The 25,417-nt window shown below is 47.0% G+C and overlaps 1 protein-coding gene across 1 annotated transcript in view; it reads left to right on the forward strand.

Annotated features, from left to right (window-relative positions):
* Positions 1-16,367: 16,367 nt before the first annotated feature.
* KLF7 (KLF transcription factor 7) overlaps positions 16,368-25,417 on the forward strand; it is a 65,969-nt gene continuing 56,919 nt past the window's right edge. The window contains exon 1 of the mRNA XM_064434109.1: positions 16,368-16,827. Coding sequence (XP_064290179.1) covers positions 16,726-16,827 — 102 coding nt within the window. The 5' untranslated portion in view covers positions 16,368-16,725. The remainder of the gene's footprint in view (positions 16,828-25,417) is intronic.

The following is a 25,417-nucleotide window of genomic DNA, read 5'->3' on the forward strand; positions in this document are numbered from 1 at the left end:
AGTTACTAATATAGGACACGCAACGGGGCTTCTCCCTGCCTGGCCTATCCTCATCTATTTGACTAATTAGCTTGGTTTCGCTGGGGGGGGGTGTGGGGGTAGAGAGGGGGAGAAGAGATGAAAGGGAAGTCTTGTCCAAAATCCACCCTTTTGCTCCATCTTCCCTAACCCCTACGCTGGTCAAGCCGAGCACAGCCCTGCTCATACTGTCCATCAGGATGCACTGCAGTGCTCAGCAGCTCTAATGCCATATAGCCAGTGCCCTGCAAAACTGGGGGGATACATTGGTACATTGGTCCCTTTGCACCCACCCTGACAAAATACCTGCCCGCAGCAGCCCTGCAGGTGCTGGGGCAATATTGCCTCTACTCTGGAGAAATTACAGCCCCCAGCTGGCCATCAAGGCAGGGTAGAAGGAGAGAGGGGCAAAGAACAGATGGATACCCAGGGTAGATGAAGAAAGGAGCAAAGAACAGATGGGTAGCAACTTGCTTTCCTCCTACCCCTCCTGCAGCTTGTTCCTGAAGCAGGTCTGGGACAAACAAGAGGTCTCGGGGACATGTCCCCGTGGGAGGGTGTCCCTGACCTCCCAGCACTGGGTCTCATCAGCACCAAAACTACCTGGAGCTGGACCTGTGGCATCTGAGGAGCTTTATGAGTTGTTCGGCAGGGAACGAGTGGTTAATTACCATGTGCCTCTGCTGTTAACCTCTGCAAATAAGTCTAATTATCACAGATTAATGAACAGAGCGCAGGCACATCCGAGGAGCTGTCGCTGAGGGTCTTTCTGGGGCCACATTTCATTATTTTTCCACATGCTGCTATCCTGTCTCCCCCACTGCCCCCCCAGCCATGCATCCTACTGATGCTCCAGCTGGTCCCTGAGAGATGTGGCCCCACAACTCCTGCATGGCCACAGCACCAGAGAGATCCCAGGGGAGGCACAAATCAGGGTCTGGGACAGCTGCCAGGGCTCATCCCACGGACATCAGCATGGCCCTACCAGGGTGCTTGCACATCAGGGCCATCTCCTTGCACGGTGTATTGGGGAGCCCCATGAGGTTTGGGTTGTGCCTACCCCAGAGGCCCTAGCTTTTGCGGGTAAATAATCAGATGAGATCCTCCTGTCTCATCTGGGAAAGAAAAAAAAAATACAAAACCTAAAGCATGTCATTAGTTCTTGTGGTTGCAGGGAAAAGCTCAAGTGAATCTCCCAGGCTGAGAAAGCAGACAAAGGGAAAACAGATTGTGGTTATTGATTTTTGTTTCTAAAAGTCCACTCTGTCCCCACCACTGCCTTACGAGAGCCTGTGGCTGGGAAGAGGGGGATCCTGGCACCTGCTGAGGGATGGGCAGCAGTGTGGGTAGATGGCAGGGCACAGCTGTGGGACCAGGCTGAAGACGCCAGGAGTGGCAGAAGGCTGGGGATGGTACATGATGTAGCCTCAAAGCGAGGAGCATTAATAAATGATCAGATTTTACAATCATGACAGGAAAGCTTACATTTCCAGCATTAAAATAAATAATGAAACTTTTTTTTTTTTTAGCTATTCTGGCTTATTTTCAGCACTTGCTGAATGGCTGATGCTTTCTTATGGTTGCTTACCCAGCACTCAGGAGCATCCTTTCAGATTTGGACCAATTAGCCCACACTCACTTTGACAAGCACTGCTACAACACAGGCACATGACTGCTGTACCGAGGCTCCCGTGCCAGCAAATCGATGGAGCCTTTTTTTGTTACCCTTGGGAAGTCGATAGCTCCATCTTTACGTGTCTGACACCAGGCAGGGTTTGCCAGTGGAGAAAGGAGATCCACACCTGGGCACGTGCTGCCTTTGCAAGCAGGACCTTACTGCCCCTCAGAGGAACCCTGCTGGCCTTGACTGTGTTGGGCTCGAACGTGTTCCATCACATCCCTCGTGGCAGCTTCGCAGCTGAGCAGCACAAATGTGTCCCAGCTTCGACATACTGTCACGGGGAGGAAACCAGCAGATGCAAAGGAAGCTGAATGGGCAAATGAATGTTAAAATAATTGGAGCCACCATTGCAGACTTGATGAATATGTTGCTCAAATTACAGCTCTGCCTTGAAAACAAAACAAAAACAAAAGCCCTGATGAATGTAACATTAATTTAATAATAGTGAAACTTGTAAATAATGTAAATGCTCATTTAAGTGGTTGCTCCTGCAATATCTCTTGAGAGGAGAGCAAGAGACTTTATAATGTTGGGGCTGGGATGACACACGTTCTGTAAAATGTGATGTTTTATTCATCAGCTCCCCCAAGAGCTGGTGGGCAGTGGGGTCAGGGCCGAGGCACTTGCAGGCAGCCCCCAGCCCTGCCACTGGCCACGCTGGTGCCCCCTTCCTCCTCACCAGTCCCTTGGGTTTCCCCAGCACTGTCCTTCCTTGTGCCTGGGCGCTGGCAGCTCCTCCAGGGCTCCCTCATCCTGGTGCCTGTCTGCCCCCTCCCGCGGACATCTGCGACACCCGCGCATCTCACACTTCTCTCCTCCCTTTGCCAAAGCATTTATTTAAATGTTTCTCTTATCCTTCACCTTCAACTATGAGGCAGAATTAAACTCACAGAAAAGCAAAAAATGCAGTTCACGGCCAAGTCAATAAACACCATCAAAACCAGAGAAAATCAGAGCAGAGATACCCAGTTCCACTCTTTGTCCCTTCAAATTTTTTTTAGTTGCCCTTTTTATTTCTCTTTTACTGCTGTAAGAGCCTATTACCAGCATCTACAACTTCCTTTCACCAAGGACCTCTGGGTTTTTCCTTGCCTGCTTCCTTTGCTTTATTTATTGACATATTCAATAATTTAGAGAAATCTTATTTTAAATGCACAGGGCAGAACTCACCCCCAGGTTTAAAAAACAAATCCTGTCACATTTGGCAAACAGCTGCACACAGAAGGCAGACATCAAACATAAATATATCCAAATATGTAAATTCAAAGAATCAATAGATATGGCGTATTCTTTATTTTAATTTTTCATCCAGAAATAAAAGCTTATTGCTGTATTGATTTCCTTGCGGTAAGGATCATCCTACAAGACGTGATAGGCTTTCCTCCTGGATTGAAGGTCAGCCTGCTGCCATGAGGACTATTCTTATATGACCAAAAATGCTTGATGAAGAGCTGATTTGCAAGGCTGGGCTCTAACCTAGTGTGACCAGTCTTCTCCTCCTGCTCAGCACAGGGGGCACCTCGGTGCCAGACACAGGATGCCCTTAGGCATGGGGCTCTCAGTGTGAGCCCCGTGGCACCCAGTGCTCCCCCAGCAAACACTGGGGCCTGAGCTGCTCACACAGGGGCTGAGCCTGCAGACTGGCACCAGCATTCATGTGTCCCCCAGTCTATGCTGATGCTGCACACTAAATTTATTCTGCTCCAGTATGCTTCTTGGAAGGTTCCCTCTCCCCTTTTACAGCCTGTAGTACACTTGTTTTCACCTCTCTGGTGCCCACTATGTTACAGAACCTCACAGCTGATCAGTGCTCTCCAGTCAACACCTGCCATGGAACTGTCCAGGTTTGTTTGTACAAAATTGAGAAATAAATGTAAATGCATCAGGATGATTAAGATACACACAGGTGGTGTCACCAGAAACAGGAGAAAAGAGCGAGCATTCAGTGCATTTGAGAGCAGCCCCTGCTGCTTCCCACTGACTCACCCAGGACCGTTAGCATCCACACCATGCCAAAGGCAAAGAAGCTGCCTTGCAAAACCACTGGGCTGTGCCTCTGGGATTTCTTCGTGCATTATCATTTTCATCTTGCTGCTCTTGGCTATAAAATAAATGTGTACATCAATACAGCAGTGGAAAGAAAGCGTCTGTTTTGAAGAGATGTTGGCATTGTTTTATAAATGTCAGCAGCTGAACAGCAGTGGGCTCTGTCACCTGCTACTGCTTCTATCACTTCCCTTCTATTAAAAATACATATTGACAATAAAAGCTCTGGCTAAAAAAAAAAGGCTCCTCCCTCCCCAGAAAAGACCTTACTCTGCTCTTCTTGGAAAATCTTTAAACATGTGCCCTGTGAAATGACCTTACACATCTTCTCCCCTCCTGTGAATGCCATTGAAGTATCTCTTTTAAACCAGGCAGTAAAAAGTGGGGCTCCTGTAAGTGGTTTAATAGCAGTGCTTCTCACAGCCACAGCAGCAGCAGCAGCAAATGTCTGAGCTTTCTACAATATTGTATTTTGTCCAGCCTGTCCTGATCCTGGCCAGGCTGTGCTGTGCCTGTCAGTGCACACAGCCCTGACCCTCCCCACGGGTGCTCTGTGCCACTGGGCACACACGGGGCTTGTGCCATGGGCAGCAGAGATGGACACGGCCTGGAGGTCAATTATCACACATGACCAAGGCACTGTGGATGGCACTGTTATTGTTTTACAATGGTATCAGTTTAAATATTTTTTTCTTTTTGGCAGGTAGGTTAAGTTTTAATTGAAAATTATTTTTAAAAGCATTTATTTCCTTTCTAGTTAATGCAGGAGAGAGAATTTAGAAAAGCATCCCATGAAAGCAAATGGGTTTCCTTTCAGCAGTCCCTGCCTATAACTTCACTATATTTGAGTTTCTGCCCTTTCTTTACTGCTTTCCTTCACCAGGAGTCTTGAGGAAAGAAGGCCAGCAATGTTTGCAGTGGACGTGCTGTAAAACACAATGGTCATGCCTGCAGTTAGCATCCCTTTACATCTCTACATAAGGAACTGGAAAGCAGCAAGTCCCAATAGCTTCACAGAAATCCCAAAGAAAGTACTTTGTTCAGGAACTCAAGTACATGAGCACTGCCATATAAATGTCAATCACCATGAATCCTACACATTGGCCATTTGTAAACTATCTGACTGCAAGTCAAATTGTTTTATGGTTAGAGGAGCATTTAATATACTATCAACAGTTTAAAGTTAGCATTTCATACTCGGAGTGATTAATGGCACCATATTGTATTTCAATTACTACGAGATACTTCCCCGCAATAAACGATGACAATAATATTCACATTAAGTCAATAAAAAGCATCTCCAAAGTGTGATGTATACATGCCATTACCACAGCCCAACGTGAAAGCATCACACAAGTTACAACACTGATAACATAAACCCCAGCACCCAAAGGCAGGTGTCTGTGCCAGGCAGAGGCACTGCCCTCTTCCTCAGGAATCTGCACCACCTTCTCCAATCCTTCTGGGCACAACTGGATAAGCTCCAGCCTGGGAGCTGATCAGATGGTGACTGCAAGCATGGGCATCCTACAGTCGCTTCCTAAGCACTGCCACTGCTACACAACAGGTCACACAAAGCCTTTCATCCTCTCTTTCTTCTTCCACGTGAAGCCTCATTAACTGAAAAAGGAAATTATTTTTTCCTCATACTCTTTTTAACCTGCTTGCTTGGTTTTTAATTGCTAGCTCTGATTTGAGTGCCCAAGAGCACACTGACTGAAAACAGGCGATTTCCACAGCCTCATACCTAGAATACAGTTTCCCATCATGAAGTGGAAAACTTAAAAAAAACCCCAAAATAAAACAAAAAAACCCCCAAATTAACAAAAAACAAAAAGAAAAAAAACCAACCAAACACCCCCCCCCAAAAAAAAAACAACCCACCACCACCAACCGAACAAAAACCCCAAACCTCCCCAAAAATGAAGAAAATATTTAGTTTCAATAAGCATTGAATTGTTTTGCCCTGGCATCTAAACTTAATTTTGCTTCATTTGACTAAAATAAAAAGACACTTGGCTTAGATGTCAAAACATGACAGCACATATAAAGAATAGATATGACATTAAATAATATCTAGAAAAAGATAGTGATAAATTACTAACTGTTTTGAACAGTGTGTTTATAGTTCACAAAAAATGTAGTAAAATGAGAAGGTGGGAGTAAAAAATTTTTTTCATCATGGAAATCAAAACAAGACATTTCACCATTATCAAAACAAGAGAGAAACCCAAATAATTCACTTTGACTTTCCTGTGGAAAATTATGTCCAGATTGGCACATTCTCACGAAATGCTTCAATTGGAAAAAACCCTGCACGTTCTTCAGATGAAAATTTCCTTCTGCTGGGGACCTTTGCAGCCACTGCTGGTGAAGGGCTTGGGAGAACAGGTATCTCTCATCACACCTGGCACCTTTGTCCCTCCAATTAATGGTCTGCATCCCCTGCCTGAGACCCACACAGTCCCTCTTCTCAGTGGAGGCTCACCTCAACAGTCCCCATTTTTCTAAGGTAAAATATCAGCAAGTTTGTCTCCCACTCTGTAAAAAGCAAGGATCACCCTCTGGTGCAACCCTAAGAAGCAATGAGCAATGCACCAATAACAGCAGTATTTCATAAAACTCTACAAGGGATTTTAAAAAATAATAAAAAAAGACAAAGGTGAGAGACAAAGAGAAAAACATTTTTCTTTGCAGGTCAGCTTTAATGCACCTGGTATGAGGATTGCAGGAGTGAGAAAACCTCGGAGGGAGTCATTATCTGTAGATCACTGCCCGGGCAGACCCTAATGGCCTCTCCCAAGCTGTTAGAGGCAATTATTTCAATAAGCATTTGTCCTGCAATGAATGGCAAGACACATGGCGATGCCTCTCCAGCCTCCCTGCTGGTTTAGGGGGGAGGACGCGGCCGCTGGGCAGCAGGTCCTGAGGGGAGAGGAGCCCCTGGTCTCCTTGGGATGGTGCCTGTTGCCCAGGAGGAGTCTCGCCGTGCAGCTGGACCCGTGGTGGCCAGTGTCCTCCTGAGACTGGGCAGCCCCAGCTGCTGGCCATGGGCACGTCCCTTCTGCAGGCCTGCTCTCCACCAACACGCTCTGCAAAGCACGCCTGAGCTGCCCCACACCCTGCACAGCCGCAGCCCCACACTGCAGGCTGTGCTCTTCTGCAAATCCCTGAGCAGTGGCTTTTACTAAAAAGGCCTGGCTAGAGCTCCCAGCACTGCCTCCTCGTGCTGCAGCAGCCAAGGTCTGCCCAGTCCTGCAAAGACACACGGGCTGACCATGTGGGCTAGGCTGGGGATCATGGTTGCACTGAAACCCTCCCACAGTGCCAGCTTCTCTGGGGGCTTGGGGAATCTTCACCCACTTCCCTGCAGCCAGCAAGAGCTGTGTCTGGGGACAAGCACCATGTCAGCCCTAAGGATCAACTCATCACAGCAACAGAAACTCATTTTATTAACTGTTTACTCTGCTCTGAAGAAGAAAATAGCAGCTGCTTCAACAAGCCTCTATTAAGAGATTTCTTTCCAAAGACCTCCTTTATTTGTATTCCTAGACTTTTCTACCAGCTTGTCTAAAGCAGGAACAAAACATGCATGACAAATACAGAGGCCATAAGCCCGGACACACACTCTGTCCAAGTCCAGTTTAAAGTGGAAATTACCGGTGGAAAACAAAGAAATCTCCATAGTTTATCAGTCCTAATCCTATTAATGCTAATAATAAGGGTTACTAATAATAGTATATAACTCTCTTTGACACAAATCAAACTTGTACAGCTTAATGTACGCCTGAGAGATGGAGGCAGACGTAGCAGTAAACCACAAGTTGAGTCTCCAGGTCAAACCAGGCCATGTCCTGATCACGCCACCCCTTGCTTTTCAACTTTCACATTATTAATTTCTTGAAACACATGTTCCTACTTAAGCCAATGGGAAATTTGCCATTGACTTCAAACGGACCCAGAGCGAGCTCCTGCAGCAGTTGCCCTTCTTAAGGAGAAGGGCTGTGCATCCCCAGTTTTGGCAAGGCATGAGCAATCCTGCTGGCTTATAAAATCACACTTAACACCACAAGTGCTGGGTGAAAGCTTTTTCAGGAATACTCTGCTAACCTTCATCATGGCAACTGAATGAAAACCACTCCTGAATTTGTGCAGAATTCAGTGAACAGGTTAACAAAAATTATTTTAAAATGTATATACGCATGCTGTAGTGACTCTGCCCAGAAAGGGATTTGTCATGGTTTCTCAGGACACTCTCTGCAGCAGAACTACACGCTTGAAAAATGCAAGAGGGCAGAGGTTCAGCCCCCACAGTTGGTCTCCCTGGGTGGCCCCAGTGAATGGGAGGGTGGAGGAGACAAAGAGTGGAAAGTTTGTGGTCAGTGCTTTTCCTTCTTACCCGAACAGGAGAGGGGTCATTTGCCACCAGAGTGGTACTGACAGCAAGGGCATGGCAGCTTTGTATGTCACCCATCCAGGTCATGAAGGCCCTTGAGACACCCCTGTCAAAAACTCAGTGATGTCTTTGTGTGTTACCACAGAGAAAAAGTGGTCAGAGACTGAGGCAGCCACTAAGCCAGCTCACCTGCTTCCAAGAATCTGTAAGAGTTTCTGGAGAGACATGTCTCCCTCACCCTTTGCTCCTCCAAAGCTCTCTATCTCTGTCTCTCAACTCCTGGTTTTGGAAATCAGCAGGGATCCATCTGGCATGAAAAGCACCTGTCTTCTGCTTGGCAAAGCTCTGGCAGGAATGATGAGACCCAGCATCTCTACGCTTGGCCACCCACAAACCAGCTCTCAAGGCAGTACTGCAGAACAAGACTCAGATCTTCTTGGCTACACTTTATCACCTGTAGAACCTCCTAATTTCTTTCCTCAGAACAAGTTCTCAGCTCAGCTTCTGCAGGCAACTTCCACTTTATAAAATTATTTCCCCTACTCCTTATAAAATAATCTCGTAACATTCCCTGTGGCTTTACCAGTAGTAAATTACACACTGTCAGCAGGAATTGCTATGGGTACAAAGGGCAGGGATGACGAATTGCTGGTCCCCTGCTGAGCACTGTCCCAGAAGAAAGGACAGGCCAACAGAGCTTCCTCAACTACCAGATCAAGTCGGGCAGCCAGGAATTTTCTCCAGCCAGAGAGAGCTCAGAGGGAATCAGGTATGACAGCCACTGTGCATTAATCTGCAATTTGAGAGGATATGGGTTTCTTTCTGGGTTCTGATGGTTTGTCACTTTGGACTAAGCTTTGTCTTGCTCATGTTTAACCTGCGAACTCTTGTGTTCTGCAACCAAAGCCCCAGGAACAATGGAGTGCTCTTGGAGTTACTGCCTTTTTTCCAGCAGACAGGTATCTGTCTCACACGGCAATGCAATATTCCACAGGCTGAATGAGTATGAGATGATCTGCCAAGTGCTGCTCCTGCTACAGACAGAGCCATGTAGACCCTCAAGGGAAATCAAAGCCAAGAAACAAAGATTGTAGTGGGAGAGAAGCCCAGAGACTGACTCTCCCTCTTGAACAATATCTGTTTTTGTTTCAGCAGTTCACAGTTGCCCAGCAGACAAGGGCTGAGGCCCCAGGAGAGCTCATTTGTGAGGAAATTTTTTTTACAGGTTATGTGTTGCAAGGCCTTATTCAAAGGTCCCTCTTCAAGCAGGATGGGAGTGCAGAGAGGGAGAAGCCCTGAAGATGCAGCTGCTGTTGGGATGGCAAGAGGCTACCCAAGGGAAAAGATGTTTCTGTCTTTTTTCCTAACAGGAGTCTGCAGTGAGATGCTCTTTAGAAGGGGAAATGCTGTGGTACCTAGGTGATGCTCCTGTGGCATGCCAGCAGAGCCAGCAAAGCCCAACTCATAAACCAGAGCCAGCAAAGCCCAGCTCATAAAGCAGAGCAGAGTTTGACTGCAGTATCTTGGTGTGAATCCTGGCCACTGCTGTGCCAAGCCAGGTACTTTACTCTTCATGCACCTCTGTGGGGGAACATGACAAGCTGGCCAGCAGGTGAGCAGGGGGTTGCTTCCCTGTATGCCAACATTTCCTTGTTAATTCACACATCCACACTTCATTGTGAGAGCCACACCTTCAGCAGCTTCTCGTAGGAACAGGACTCAAGGGAAACCCCAAGAGGATGTGAAAACAGAACTGTGAGTCTTGCAGCTTCCAGCCAAAGACAGGCTTTGCTCTTAATACATTGTATCTCCTTCCTCTGCATAAAGTCTAGGGAGAAACCCCCAGGGATGCTGCTCTGGAAAAAGGTTTCCAGAGAACCTTTTTCATCCCACAGGCCCCACGTGCTGTGGGTGTTTTCTGCAGTGCCACAGGAGAGCTGTGCACAGCAGGCCACCTCTTGCTGGGTATGCTACCTCTGCATAGCAGTGCTCTCATACATTATGGTAGGACTTCCTATGAACTGCCAAAGTGTGATACAACCCATTCACCAAAAGGACAGCACTCAGAGATGCAGCACACAAGTGTGTCTGCTGACAGCTGCACAGCATCTCCCAAGGCTGCTCAGACCTCCAGCCCAGGCCACTCTCCAGCAGCACCACTGCACAGCAACAGCAGCCCACAAGATCTGCAGAGTGGATATCTCATGTGGAAGCTGTAGGAGTCCAGCCTGAACTTGAGACTCAGAGGGCTTCTTTGCAGCTCATTATTATTTATTATTTGTACTGTAGAAGCACCTGAGAGATTACTAATATGATCAGAGACTGTTTATGTCAAGTGCTGAACACCAACAGAATAGCAATGATAACTGCCCTTGCCAAGAGGTTCAGAAACATACAGATCACTTTGGGCAGAAGGGAGGACTTGAAAGACAGCAGAGAGAGTTGTTAGATGCAGTTGGGTTCTGAGATCTTGGTGGGACACAAAGGAAATCACATTTCCCACTGGTTCCACTGGGGTTGTACCTCTCTGCCTCTGGAAGCTTTGCCCCACCATCATACATAACACAACCACAGTGCTCTTCTTCAGCATGGCTTTGTGTCCTGGATTTGAAAACTGGGAAACAGAGACTGATCGTAATAAAAGCAGCCACAACCATAAGGTAAAAATTATTACAAGAAATACAAAAACCCTAGAGCACATGAACAAACCACAGCAGATGAAGACTCCTTCCCCACAGTGGAAACTCAATCCTGTTACATGCTGAGCATGATTGCTGCCCTTTCAGGACAGGGGGTCCAAAAAATCCATGACAGATCTGGATCAGACCCCATTCAACTATGATTTCTAAATTTCCCTTTAAGCATCAGGCTTTTATTTTATTTTTATTTTTTTTTCTCCTCAGCCCAGAGAACTCAGCTGGATAATGTTTCTGCTTCAGGATGGCATGTTGTGTTTTCCCATCAAGCATCTTCTGTGTCTGGCGAGTGATCAACTTGCAAAGTCCACTGGGACTTTTGGGTGCCCCAAGCTATGATTTTAGGTTAGACTCATTCCATCTCTAATCCTGGAGAGTGCTCATTAGCTGCCCTGCAATTAAGCCCATTGCAATGTCCACAGGGCACTGATTTGAAAGAGAAGGTGCGTGTTTTCTGGAAGGAGGGGAGGCACAGGAACCTGCTGTGTCATACTCTCATGTCCCCTTTTGTTGTTGAAGATCTGGGGAACAGCCTGTGACTCACTGAAGGCCAGGAGGCACCTCCACCCACTCATGTCCAGCACAGAGATGCCACCACCCTGCTTCAGCATGTCCCGTCCAGGCAGAGTCAAGTGCCACTGATGGCTGCATGGAGGCAGGAAAGGCAGCAACCTCTGTTCCCTGTGTCTTGGGCTGCACCTGCCAGAAGGAACAGTGAAATACTGAACAGCCCTCCACGTCACTGAAATGTTGTTGTGCAGGCATGGGGCCAACAGCACTGACCTTTCTCCAGGAACATGAGGTCTGAAGGGGATGAGAGGTTTGGAAGGAGTGAGGTATCCAGCTGGAGGAGGAACCAGGGATTTCTGGGGCCTACAGAGAAGTGCTTCACTGTAGGAAAGGCAGTTGTCTCCCTTTTTGCTGCTTCGTGCTTGTTTGGATTTTGTTTCTCATCAGATGTGGACATGGATACAGATGCACAGACATGGTGGAGTATCAAGAAGTGGCAATGCTGAACAGCAGGGTCACCTCTGAGTTCTTCCACTGTGCCTGTGACAGCCACCTGAACATAAACCACCACCACAAACCCTCCGCTTTCCCGGTAGCAGCTTTCTGCATCCACTTCTGGAGAGGCTGAACTGCAGATCCAAGCATACTCTGGTGCATTTATCAGTACTTTTCCCCTCTTTGATCTTTGCAAGGCTTTACAGCCAGTGGCAACCTCAACCCTACCACAACCTGCAGGCACAACCTCTTCCTCTCCAGGAGGCACACAGCCTGAAGAATCAACACCTCTGAACGATGCTGTCACAGGCTCTCAGCACAGCGAAGCTGTATTAGCTCAGTCTGAGATGGAGGAGAGGAAGAGATGCAGCTGGCAGCCTAAATGCAAATGTGATGGTAGAAGGAACTGGCAGCATGGACACCTGGGCCAATCTGTCCCTGCGGAATAAAGTGCTTTAGCACTTCTGTTGACTGTGCAGAAGGCCATAGGGTTTACAATTGTATCATGAGCTGTGTAGAGAGTAATTCAGTGTAGCTGTTGAAACATCATTGGTACCAAAGGAGGTGTATTCAGTGAAATGTTTACAGTATGAATTGATATACTCCCTGATTGCTTTATGGCATCTTATCTCTGCCCAAGCCAAAGCAAAGAAACCCAAAATCAACATCTGAAAGTCACCTGCAAATCAGCTTTCTCTGGTGGGTCCCCACTAAGCATCCCTTGCCATTGCTTCTGGGGCAGTGGGGACACAAATATCACAAGGGAAAGCAATCAGCAATCAAAAGTGTGCTTCTGTGCACACCAGTGCCTTGCAGGGAGTCAGCAAAATGCTGGGAGTGATTCTGCACTCCTTACTTGGAGAGGATAGAAAGTGTTGTTGCCAGAGGACCTATGGCAGGCTGTGATAAATTCAAGCTTCTCAGAGAAAACAGTTAAGATACCTTTCCTCTTTGTCTTGAAGAGCAGAAGGAGCAGGGAAATATTTTCTTTCTTTCTTTTCACTAGGACTAACCGCTCTCATTGCCCCTTAATGTAAAAAATATAACCACTTCCCCTTTCCAGGTGCCAAAGAGCACTGGTGCTATAGCACAACCAGCCATACCACTTCCCTGCATCTTCCTGACATTTCACCAAGTCACAGGAATGGTGAAGTCTTCTCCTCGTGCAAGTTATTTTCTTTACCTGGTATGAGACAAATCCGTGCTCTGGCTGAAATGCCCGTCCTTACTCCCTGCAGGTCCAGCCTGCTCCCTTTGCCTGAATTTTTGTGCAGTCCTCTGTGCCCTTGAGCCCAGCTGTGTAGCAGTGGGGAGATATGGCTCCTCCTCCACATCTGATTGCGCTGCTCTCCGTGATGGGCGGCGTGGTGGGCCAGAGCAGGGAAAGTGGCGATCTGCCAGGAGAAAGGTCAGTGCAGCCTGGGAAGCCAGAGCTTGGCAGAAACTGCCCTCTCTTACCTCTGGGTTAGCACAGGTAGATGCCACCTCCGGTGCTGGACTAACAGTTTTATACCCAGCATACCACCACATTCTTTTTTTGTCTAGGTTTTCTGCTTCTGCCAAGTGACAACCCCATTCTGCTTTCTCGACTGACCTCCAAAGCAAAGTATCTGAGACAATAAAAATGCAATGTCTGCCTGGAAACCACCCAGGCAAGCGGCCAGATCTGTAGCCCAGCTCTTCACCTCAAGGCTCACAGCCAAAATCCTGCCCTCAGACACAATTCCTCCTGAAGCCAGCCAGAGAAGCAGAGCAGCATCTGCTCATCAGATCTGGCCACCAGTTACTGTGCAGCCTGGGCAGTCTGGGCTCTTTGCTGGTGTAGAGCAGCTGAGCTCCACAACTGAGAACAACCTCCTCCATGAGGGTGGAACGCTGGCAGTTCTACAGGGCATGCTTTCAGCAGAAAGTTCAGGATAAGATGGACAACTAGAAATATTTTAATTGATTCAAATGAGTGCTTCTCAGTGACAAGCAGAGGTGACTATCAAGCAGAGAGGGCTCCTGGGCTGCCTGTACATCAAGCTTTGCAGCAAACCAAAGCATGAGCAACCCTCAGCTTGCACAGGCCAGGCTAGAGGGGAGCTTGGACATCAGACCACTAACATTTCTACATATTAAAATTGTAGTTATGATAAACAAGGTCAGAAATAAAGCACCAAAATGTTCTTCAGCTATGGGACTTACAGAATTCAAAGACAAAAAGCTTCAGACATGTAGATATTTAAGTAGCTGAGAGCATAAACCTTCACTGCCTGTGTCCTTTATTTCTCTGCCTAGGTCAGAAAAGCCTCTGCATATGCATTCGGCCTTGTTCTGACAAGCCGTTAAGGATAAATGCTTACAGACAGCTTTTTCTGAAACAGGTATTTCTTGTGTAACCCTCTCAGTTCAGGAGTGTGCTACGGTACCCAAGTGCTGCTTCTTTCCACAGCTGACCACCTTTGTCGAGTTCTCTCCTCTACAGTCTTTAAAAGTTTTCCCTTCCCAAGGTGCCCAGGGAAGGCGTTGCCTTGCCAGATTGAGGCATGCTTGGAATGGGTAACGATGGTCTGCAAGACCTCTCCAGCAGGGCTTGCTGCGCTAACCTTCCCTCTCGTCTTCCCACTAACACATACATTTACACATTTATGGCTATATTTATGAGAAAGAGCAGTTTATTATTCATGCCCAGCCTCACACACAGCTTCTCTGCTAAGCTGAAGATGCCAGGAATGGTCCTGTTTGAGACGACCTACAGCTCCCCAGGTGAAGGCTGGGGATGGCATCGTTTTCACAAGCAGCTCACAGGAGACGTTCAGCTTCAAGGGAGCTTCCCCTGGACCATCCAGACCCACAGCCTCAGGTCAGCACCTGAGAAACAGCTCCTGCAAGTCATCCTGCTGTTTCTTCAGTGCAGCCACCATGTGTTTTTGTAGTGGTGAGACCATTTATTTGAGAAAATTGCCCATGTCCAGTTCTTTCCTGATTACTGCAGTTCTTCACAAAGGAATCTTCATTTCCCCTTTTTCCTCTACATTTTGACTCCTCAGACTAGAGAGGTGCTTAGTCTCTCTCATTTTTCACAGCACCTACAAGAACTTGGGATTGGGGCAGCCATTATCTGGGCTTTCCGGAGAGGTTTATTCTCACAAGCCTTCTTCAAATACAATTTCCAAAATTGTTGACATGGACCCAGTTTTGGAAAAGGCAATTTGTCTTTATTGCCAAGAAACAAAACATACCATGAACTAATCGGCACTGACAAATTCTGTGGCCTCATACTTTCACATCAGTCTGACTGGGACACCAGGGAAGAGATGTGTCTGTGCTAGTGGCATTGCACCAATGAATACCAGCCGAGGCCTGGCCCTGGCACGCTCATCCAGGTGCAAAGGGAAGAGAAAAGCAAGAAAGATATCTTAGTCATGGCAAGGGAAGTGTGATGCAACTGCTCTACAAAGAGATAGTTTAGCAATCCCTGGCAGCATCTGCTTGCCGTGGTACCCAATCCAATTTACAGGGCTGAGGGCACCAGAGGGACCTTCATCCTGCAGCCTGGCGGCCAGATCCAACCCTGGCCATGCAACCCATGGGACCATAGGGCCCTCTGAATTTGAGAGCAACAAAGAGAACATATTTCTTCTATTACTGGAAGCCCCTCCCCACCCCCATCATCTTCAAATGAGCACTCAGTTCTGCAATCCTTCCAAAAGCAGAAATGCAACTGTGCCCGGTGCCAGAGTGATTTTGGGGAAGCTCTGCGCCACACTAACCATTTAAGGTCAAACAGCTCATTAGCCAACCCAAACTAGCACTCAGAGAGGGCTCAGCCTGATGAAATGCCACGATAGATGCCTTAGCAAGCACACGTGCATTTCTGGGGACGGCCTGGCCGATCAGCACTCAGACGCCGGGCTCCTGTGGTCTGCCCGCACAGGCACCGCGCACCTGCTCCTGGTGCCGGCGGCTCCCGCTCGGGGTATATTCCCACTCCCACTCCTTCCAACACCCTCATAAGCCCCAGGAACTCGAGCACTAGAGGCTGGGGAGAGGCAGAGAGGCGCACACGGTGAGGGAAAAGCGGAGGATGCCTGCAGCCCCGGGCCGGGCCGCGGTCCGCCCGGCGCCCTCAGCCCGAGCACGACCGCGCCGCACTCTACCACCACCACGCGCCTCGCCGCCCTCTTATATAGCGCCCTAAAAATAGCTCGCCGCGCGCCGCCTCGCGAGCCTCGGGGAAGGGGCGGGAGCAGCGCTCCCGGCCAATCGCCGCCGGCGCCGCCGCTCCGGCCCCGCCCCTCGCGCCCCTCGCGGCTCCGCCATTGGGCCGGAGCGTCTTCAGGCGCGCGGCGGCCCCGCCCCTCCCGCCCCGCCGTTTACCCTACATGGCCACGCGCGGGCTGAGTGGGGCCGCGCGGCTGCGCGCGCGGGGGGGCCGGGGCGGGCCGGGCGTGCTGAGGGAGGGGGAGCGGGGAGCGGGGAGGGAAGCGGCGTGAGGGGGGGCGGGATGTGGGATGTGCTGTCCCGAAAATAAAGAGGGGAGGGGGCGGCGGGGAAGGCGGTCGCGAACGCGCATGGCCGCGGCGCGGGGCTGCGCGGAGCGCGGCGGGGACGTGCCCCGGTGCGGCGGCCGCGGGGTGCTCGGTGCGCGCCGGCGCCGCTCGTCCTCCTCGGCCCGGCCCCCGAACCTCGCCGTCCCTCCGCGCTGATCCGCTTTCTCTCTCTCTCTCTCTCTCTCTTTTTTTAAAGTGTGACTGAAACAAAACAAAGCCAAAGGGACGCTGGATCTATCATTGGTTGATTTTCCTCCTCCTTTTTTTTTTTATGACCAAAAACAACCCCCCACCCGAGCAAACAAACACACACAAAAGCAGAAAGAAAGGGTCTTGCTCAGCAGCAGCATGGATGTCTTGGCTAGTTATAGTATATTCCAGGAACTCCAGCTTGTCCACGACACCGGCTACTTCTCAGCTTTGCCATCCTTGGAGGAAAACTGGCAGCAGGTGAATCATTTAAATTACTCCTGTAAATCTCTTAAGCGCAGACAGTCGATGCATTGAGGCTGCATTTCTGACTTTATTTTATTTTTGTTCTTTAATTCAGGGTTGGGTTTTTTTGGTGGTTCTTTTTTTTCTTTTTTCTTTTTTTTTTTTTTTTTTTTTGCCGCGTGGGTAGACCTTTAAATCTCTGTATTTTTTACCGTGACAAACTGAGCAGTCCATTCAAATCTGTCTGCCTTCAGTCCTTTCTGAGCACACCCGACAGTACCTGAGATCCGGTGGCATTCTTTAGGGTTTTGTTTTTTATGATGACTACTATTTGTTTTATTTTTGAGCGTAGATTTTTTTTTATTTTGCTTTGTTTTGTTCTTTTAAACAAGCCTACTCACTTCCAGCCAGTGCTGACAACTGGCAGCTGGTGGAAATGGAATAGATCATTTTTATTTTCAGGTAATTAGTGTATGTCAATAAAAATCGTAGCTTAAGTCGGAGGTGGAGGGTGGGCAGGTGTGTGAAAGCACTAGCAAAAGCTTTAAGGCTAAGTTCAGTAGCTAGGAATGTGACTTATTTTTCTCTTTTTTTTTCCCTTGGAAGATGAGTAGAAATGCACACTTCTTGCTGTCTTGAACAATGACGCCTTAGGCTGGTTCCAGTAAACCAGTGTGTTTTGAGGCACTGTAGGGTTAATATGCAGCCAGAATAAAGGGAAAGATGGAAATCAATTATTATGAATGCATTAAAATGATGACTGGCAGCATGAATACAAGTAAGACCAAGGGGAAGAGTAGGTTACAGAGAAGAGCTGTATAAAATACAGGATGAACCCAGTTGTTAACTGTAAATAGTTATCAGCTGGGATATTGAGGGGAAAAGAAAAAACAGCATTTCTGTTTGCAACCACATTTTGTGAGGTAGTCCTGTTTCTTGGTGTGATTTTCAGGCAGAGGTGATACACCAGGTGAAATTCTGGAAACTGGTGTCTCTTTAAAAGAAAAAAAAACATCTGCTGGTGGGTAGAAATAGTGGAGTGTGGCTGGGCTGACATGTGGTGCTATTGCAGCGCACGGACCCGTGGCACTACCAGTGTGAGAATAATCAGCCACAGGATTTCATCTTGCCAGCCTTCACCTGAGTCTTGGCTAGCGTAAGGGTAGCCTGGCAGTTTTGGGATGTTCATTTAATTTTTCCTTACGAGTGTGTGTGGTAGAAACGTGGATGGCAGAGCTTCTGGGGAGTACTCGGGCTGTAGCATTGTCAGCCAGCTGGACGGGGCTGGATCTTCAAAGGTTTACCCATAGTAAAGTCATTCTGGCTTCAGCTTTGTGTGTGTGTGCACACAAAGCAGAGGTTCATTGTCAGCTACAGGGTGAACACATTCAGGGTTTATTTTGCAAAATGACCGAACCAACTTTGCTTTATCCTCCAAGGGGGAGGGGATGCTTTTTGTTATTAATATTCAGCACACACATCCATGATGGTCACATCTGCTTTCCTTTTATATTTTTAACATGCTAATTAAACTGAAGAGGTTAATATAATTTAATTTTAAAATATTTCATGGCATCGTTGTTGGATGGGTTGCATATTACTAACAGTCCAAAGCGACATAGTGTGTTGACACAGCCAGCGTGCTTCAGGCAGTGCTGCGAGTGATACTCTGTCTCCTGCCTTCTTTTATGTGTGGAAGAGCAGCAGTTTGTTTTATACAGTAGCATGTACCTGCCCAATCCCACCATTACCATTGCAGAATTTCAAGTCATGCTCCTGGTTAAACCCCATTGATTCCCCACGTATGTTAAAAAGAGAAGCTGAAAATTTGTTACATTTTCCCTTATTTCCTCTGAAATCCTGCAACCAGTGCCCAATGTTTCATAATGCATCCTGTATTTACGGTTTGTTCCCCTGTTGCTGCCTGGACTCTCCGTGCAAACAACAGGCAGCAAAACTGATGTGTCAGTGGTGGGAGCAGCTGAAGCTGGCTGTGCAGACACCGTGCTGCTACACGAGCTTGGCAGACCCACTGACACAGAGACCCCAATTTAATTCTTCTGAATCACTTGCAATGTAATCAGGAATTGGGGATTTACTTATTTTAGGCAAGCTGTAGTAACTTTGAGACAAAGAATGTGTGTGTTTCTAAAGGATCCTTTAAAAGTAAAGGCTGTAGTTGAGACTCCGGGGTAGTGACTGATTCCTATGGGATGTGCCAGAAGTGGGAAACAGCAGCTTTAATTTTGAGTAAAAACACTTGAACAAGTCCTGCCTCTGCTCCAATGGTGCTACAGAGGCTCCAGGGCAGTGCCCCAGGAGATTACTTCAGTCTCTTAAAAAGGCATGGGTTGAGGGGGAAAATAGATGTGTGGGTTAAGAGCAAGCTTCTTTATCACATTGTGAGCTCCAGTTTTGTGATTAGCAGCCACTAGTTCGTGATGTGCAGAGGTTGGTCAGTGCCAGTCCTGCTCTGACAAACGATGCTTGCTGTGATACCATGAAAGATGCACCTGCCCCACTGAGAATCAGAGCACGCCTTGGGGTGAAAGTGTTGCCACAGTCCTGTCTTCCTTTTCTCCTGAGCCTGGAAGACAGTCTGGTAACTGCTGGCTGAGGAATACACAGCTGGGCCAGTCGCTCGTATTTCGGATTGTGAAACACCCATTACTCACAGAGGGCACTGACAGCACAGGCAGGTTGGTAAATGCTTGCACACAGCTGATCTCTCGTTTTCCCTTCCCACTGCTAGAGGAACGTGAGCAAGTTTGGTATCTGTGCTTTTGACAATTAGTGTTGGAGTTGAATGAATGCAACCCAGCAATATGTACAAAACAAACAGATTTTGTGTAGGAACAAATTGTCTCCTTTTGTGTAGGTTTCTGTTTTAGAAGGCAGAAATGCAAACAAAGAAACCCTTATTCCACCCTGGACATAGTTTGCATTGTGGAAGTAGAAATACCTGAAGTGGAAGCTGGAAGTGAACCTGTGATGTGTTTGATGATTTATTTAAAACACATATTGGGAAGTGAGAGCTTGATTTTTAGGCAACAAAAGCTGAGCTCCTCTCTGAGCTTTGGGTGTACTTCTTCAGGCAAAACACTTTTGAGGTGAGGAGGACTTTTCTTGGAGTGGGGATGTCAGAATCTAACGAGTAATCAATAGCACAATTTCATCAGAAGAGAGAACTTTGTTTGGCTTTTCCAGCAGTGTTGAGCCTCCATGGCACTGAGAAGGGATTAAAGGAAGAGGTGGGCTGTGTGCATTGGGAAATAAGTCGTTTGCTCTAAGTCAGCTGGCTGGTACCTCGTGTTTCTGCCTGGTGCTTCATCCTGACTGATTGAACCGTCCTAGTTCTCTCTGTCCCTGCGAGCTGACTCTGCAGTTCAGGACCAGGGCGGGGGGAGATTTCAGCACCTGCGTGGCTGCTGCGCTGCTGCAGGAGGACCTCTGGCCACATATGCCATTGCTCTGGGGTGGCTGTCTCATGTGGCATCCCTGAGATTGGAACCAGACTGCTGGAGAGGCAGCAGGAGGCTGAAGAGCACCTCATTACTCTGCAGAGGAAGGAAGTGGGTAGGAGGCTGTTTTTGAGGGAGATAACTCAGAGGAGCATAGCCTGTGCAGCTGCACATGGTCCCACTTTTGTGTGCCAGCCTGCAGAGAGGGGGAGAGCGGGGCTGAGAATTTGGAGGGGGTGAACATGGGGCTTCCCTCTGTTCTTCCTGCTGAGGCTTCACAATGTCATTTATGGGATCATTGAAAGATCAGGGTGCAGAAGCATCTTTTGTAATCAGATATGCCTCTTCCTAGGGATGACATTTTAGACATCCCTATTGTCCTTCTCCATAGGCCCCTTGGTGGACTCAGACCTCACTGTCCTATTGTGAAACAGGGGTCTGATCAGGACACTTTGGGGCTGCCTTCATATTCATGGGGAGTGTAGGGCAGTGTCTGGCATGGCAGCTCCCATAATGTCAGAATATGGGAGCACAAAGAGCAGGTGGATGCACAGAGTCATCCTGTGTAGCTGATGCAGCTGTATAAAAACAGCAGGGCTTAAGTGCCAAGGCCTGGTTTGTTCTGGAGGAGATAGCCTTTCCCACATGTGTCAGCAGGCAGCACAGGTCTAATTGGCTGGCAGAAGTGGAAATGGCATTATATTGTTTGCTGATAACCATTGCCTGATAACATTTCCTTTTGCCTTGGCTGACCCGGGTGCTCTCAGCTGCAGCAAACAATGATCCTTTCAAGAAAGATGCACATTTCCTGTAAAGCATAGGATCCAGGAAGCCTTTGTTTCTCTGTTGATCCTTTCATATAGCCTTCTTTGCCTGTTTTTAATCAATTCTTCAAACCTCAGTTTCCCTCTTTGTGAGGTGTCTGACAACAGCAGTGCTAAGGCCTAATGGTTTTTGTGGAGCTCAGAAGGCTGAGTTTTGACTCATCCTGGAAGAGGGCTTTGAGATCCCTGTGCTGTGTGAGAGCAGAGTATCCCAGGGTGACTAATCTAGTAGGATTCTTATATCTTAATGCTGACTTTTGCTTGGCAGACAGGGTCATTTTCAGGCCTATAGGAAAAATTTCCACTTCTACTGGAAAGGAATAAATCACACTGAAGAACATTCCTGCCTCCCCATCATCTCCATTGTTCTAGTTTAATGGCATAGTTGGCCACTACATAAACTAAACCATCTCTTTTAATATTGCTATTTCATCTTGGTTCCAGTCACAGTGTAACACATTTCTTAAGTGCTTATAGTACATCATGCCTCTTGGGAATAACTTTCAGAAATGGTTGACTTCCAAGAACAGCCACATGTGTAATGCAGTGTATTTCAGACTCTGAACGTCGCTCCGTTTATACCTGCAGTCCCTCTGCTTGCTCCATGTGCTGAAAGCATGCTCCTGCCACCTTACAGAAAGAGATGGACAAAGAGAGGAAAGACAAACTTGAAACTGCTGTCTCTGTTGTTACATGAGTTCTTAATGATAGAATCTGTTGTTAAAAGTGATTATTTTTTGGCATTCTGAAAGCATTGAGTCCTGCAATCCATGTTACAGGTCTTAAAATAGCAGATTATGTGAATGACTTGTATCAAGTGATTCTGAAATGGGGTAAATACCTTTAAGCAATGTACAATCATAATGTGGGTACTCAGCTAGAAAATATTTTCTCTTACTTGTTTGGGATGCTTAAATCTACCCTTCCCCAAGCCTGCACATTTCTGTATGTCCTACTGAATAGGCAGTGCATAAATTAGAATAGGCTACATGAAAATCATGATATATAGCTAGTCTGCAGTGTGGTACTTCCATGTAGAAATGGCAGAAGGTTTCCAGATAGTAATTTCATAAGCTTTCCAGGGTCAAGGCAAATGGTATCTTCTGGATATTGTTGGGGGATTTTTTAAGGCTTTTGTCAAATGATTCTCCACTGAGAAACATCCAGTGTGTTTTTTCTCCATTCTGAGTTAGGAAACGTTATGGGGAAGCAAGAAGGAAGCTGCTTCTCTTTGATTGTAGCTGCATGTGAACGACCTTGATTGCAGTTGTCCTAATGAAACAAAGGGATTTTGCTCGCTGACTGTGCAATACTGCTGTTTAGTACTTTAAGCAATGAGTTAGTAGTACACCTCATCTCCTATCAAGTTTGTCACATTTTGCAGAGGGGAAGAAAAATTGTAGACTTTTGATCATCATGCTCAAAACCTCATTAAAAGTTACGCCCAGGCATTGGTAATTGATGGTGGTTTTCTTTTTTGATGCTAAACCTGAATTTTTGGAGAGTTAATAAAGGTGTTTTCAAGAGTAGTGCTGAGTTCCTCTTTCTACTTCCCTGGACTCTCAAATGCCTCCTGTCCATTCCCTACATTTACGATGTCCCCAGTTTCCAAACTCCTGCCAGTGCTCAGGAGCTGGGAGTGCCATTTTTGTGGTGTCTTTTAGACTGACATCGCAGGAATCATTCACCTGAATTACTGAATTTCTTCTCCCCACATGTCCTTTTTGTACTATGGGTGCTTCTGCCTTGGTCAAAATTAGTGTGGTTTCACTCAAATTGCAGAGTTCAATGGATTCTGTAGCAAGCAAACAAAACAAACCTGCCAGGAAAAGAGCCTCCTCCCAACATTGCCACTGCGAGTTAAAAAATTGTGCCTGGTTCCCAAGACACTGAGATGGTCTTTAAAGTCACAGACCTTTTATTTTTTAATTTGATATTCTTTATATTTTCTTTGCATTTGAGCCACTGAAGATTTGTTCCACTGTCTTTTGTTATTAAAAAAAATCCCAAACAACCTGGGATTTCTTACTTGATTCCAGCAGCATTGAGAAAATGAAAGTAAGTGGCATTTATAGGTGTGTACATCAGAAAAAGCTCGTGTATTGCTTTGGTCACCAAGCTGTGTTTACCATTCCTGTTGTGGCAGCAGCTGGTGAGGAAGGCTGCTTGGCTGCTCAGGTTGTTAGGCTGCCTGTGAGTTCATGTTTCAGCCTTTGTGCTCACAGATAGTTAGACATCCTGGATTTAATCAGGACACCAAACCTTTGCTTCTCTGCTCTTCAGTTACAAGAAGCGTTGGCAGCTCTTGTGTTCTGATCTGCTGCTCTGGGGATTCCTGGGCTGGTTTGTGGTGCGTAGGCACAGTGGCTGGGGCAGGGGAGGGTGGTGAGGCCATGGGGACACGGGCTCCAGCCCCTCTGGAGCTGCGGGCCCAGATCCTGCCACACCAGCCACCAGGACAGCTCCTGTGCAGAGACGCCAGTGGTGGGGTGGGGCATTGCCTCAAAGGAAGATTCTGAAAGGTAAGCTTAACTGCCCCTTCCCAGAGGTCTGGGTTGTCTTTGTGACAACCTGTGCATGGCACTGATTTGACCCTTCTCAAGTCTTTAATAGGGGTTGGAGTTGAGTGTAGCATGGTTAGGCAGAAGGCATTTAAATTTTTTTTCTTTTAAAGGTTTAATATATCAACTCTGATTTATTAAGCTTCTCTGATGCTGTTAATTCTTTTGAAGTAGGTACCCATCCACTCACTGTTCTTGCATGTGAAGGATCCTTTCCAATCCAAAGCATTTCCACTCAGTGCAACTGTGTATTCATTACATGGGTTACTTTTTGGGGAAGTGTTAAGAGGTGTGTAGTGCACTGTACAATGCACCCCAGAGAGTCCCAGTCATTTATGCAGGGATGTTTACGTTATTTATGCTTGCTGAAGGCCCACCAACCATACTTAAATAAGAGTCATACTGGTTTTGAACATGATGCTTATAGGCAGTGTGTCACATGTCCTAATCCTCTTGTTATTTCCCAGCATTGTGGACCTCGGTGCAAAGCTGGAGCTTAAATCATACATGGGGTCAACAGCTCATACTCTGCAAGGGATAGAGCAGTAGACAGTGACACAGGCAAGCTTGGGAGACAGGGTGATTTATAGGAAAGGATGCCAAGGAGAAGGACACTGGCTTGTGAGAGGCTCTTCTGAGACATTCCAATTAGAGTCTTGATTTACAAATCCTGCCCTTTAAACCTGTAGCCTCAGAAGGTCAGCTTTAAAGGGATGCTGACATAGGGTTGATGTTTGACCGTAAAGGACCTTTGTAAGGTAGCATATTCTGACAGAAACTGCAATCAATGGAAGTATCTCCACCTAGATAATCCAAAAAGCCCTGGAAAGAGGGTTTGTGTTTTTTGGACAAGATCATCTGGCCCACCTTCTGCCTTTGCAGCTCTGTCACTGCAGCCTTCTTCTGGTACCACTGAAGTGACTGGGAATCACAGTGAAAATAAATGTTTATTTAGATTGTGCAGTGAGGTAAAAGGCATGTGTCAGGACAAGTAAATTAGATTTAAAAAATGCTTTCACTACTAGTAGGCTACTATGGTGTTAGGCATTTGGTTTTAATCCAGACTCTTGAGTGGGCAAAGTCCACTTCCATGCATAAGGAAAGTTCTTGGGTTTTGAACATTTGCAATTTCTGCTGACTTGCCTTGCTCCAGCCCCGGAGGGGAATCAGCGTTGTGCTGAATTGCTTTGTGCTGGTGGGGGTGAAGTATGGACTGCCTTTAATCGCCTGCCTTTGTTTTCCACCGGGGCTGGATGGAAAACAAAGGTTCTACTTATCAAAGGCCACGGTTAAAATTGTTCTTTGGGTGGCAGAGTAGAAGGGGGTGAGAGGTGCTCCTGTCTGCTTGCTTTTTACACCCAAAACACACATCACAGCACTTAGGTGTGAGACCAGATTTGAGTCACTGTGTTGTTTGATTCAAGTCTGCCCTTACAGATTACATCCTGGATGTGTGACATTTCAGTGGATAACATGTTGACTCCAAAATGAATATATATTCCAATAAAAGATTGGCAAAAATGTATTTCTTTTCTGAGAACATTTGGTAGAAATCTTTCAATGAGTTGTACTTACTAGAATTTCCTGAGGGCCTGGCACTTTTCAGTGTGAGAGACTTAGTTTGGATGACATCTTCCACTTTGTTGTCAATTTTAGCTTTTCATTTCAGGCCTTCCACCTCTAAAAGTTGATTAATTTTTCCCAGCTATTAGCAATTTAGTCAAAGGTATCCAGACTGTCTGCATCCTGTGACTGTTGC

The sequence above is a fragment of the Passer domesticus genome, chromosome 10, assembly GCF_036417665.1.
Source record: "Passer domesticus isolate bPasDom1 chromosome 10, bPasDom1.hap1, whole genome shotgun sequence".
Lineage (NCBI taxonomy): Eukaryota > Metazoa > Chordata > Aves > Passeriformes > Passeridae > Passer > Passer domesticus.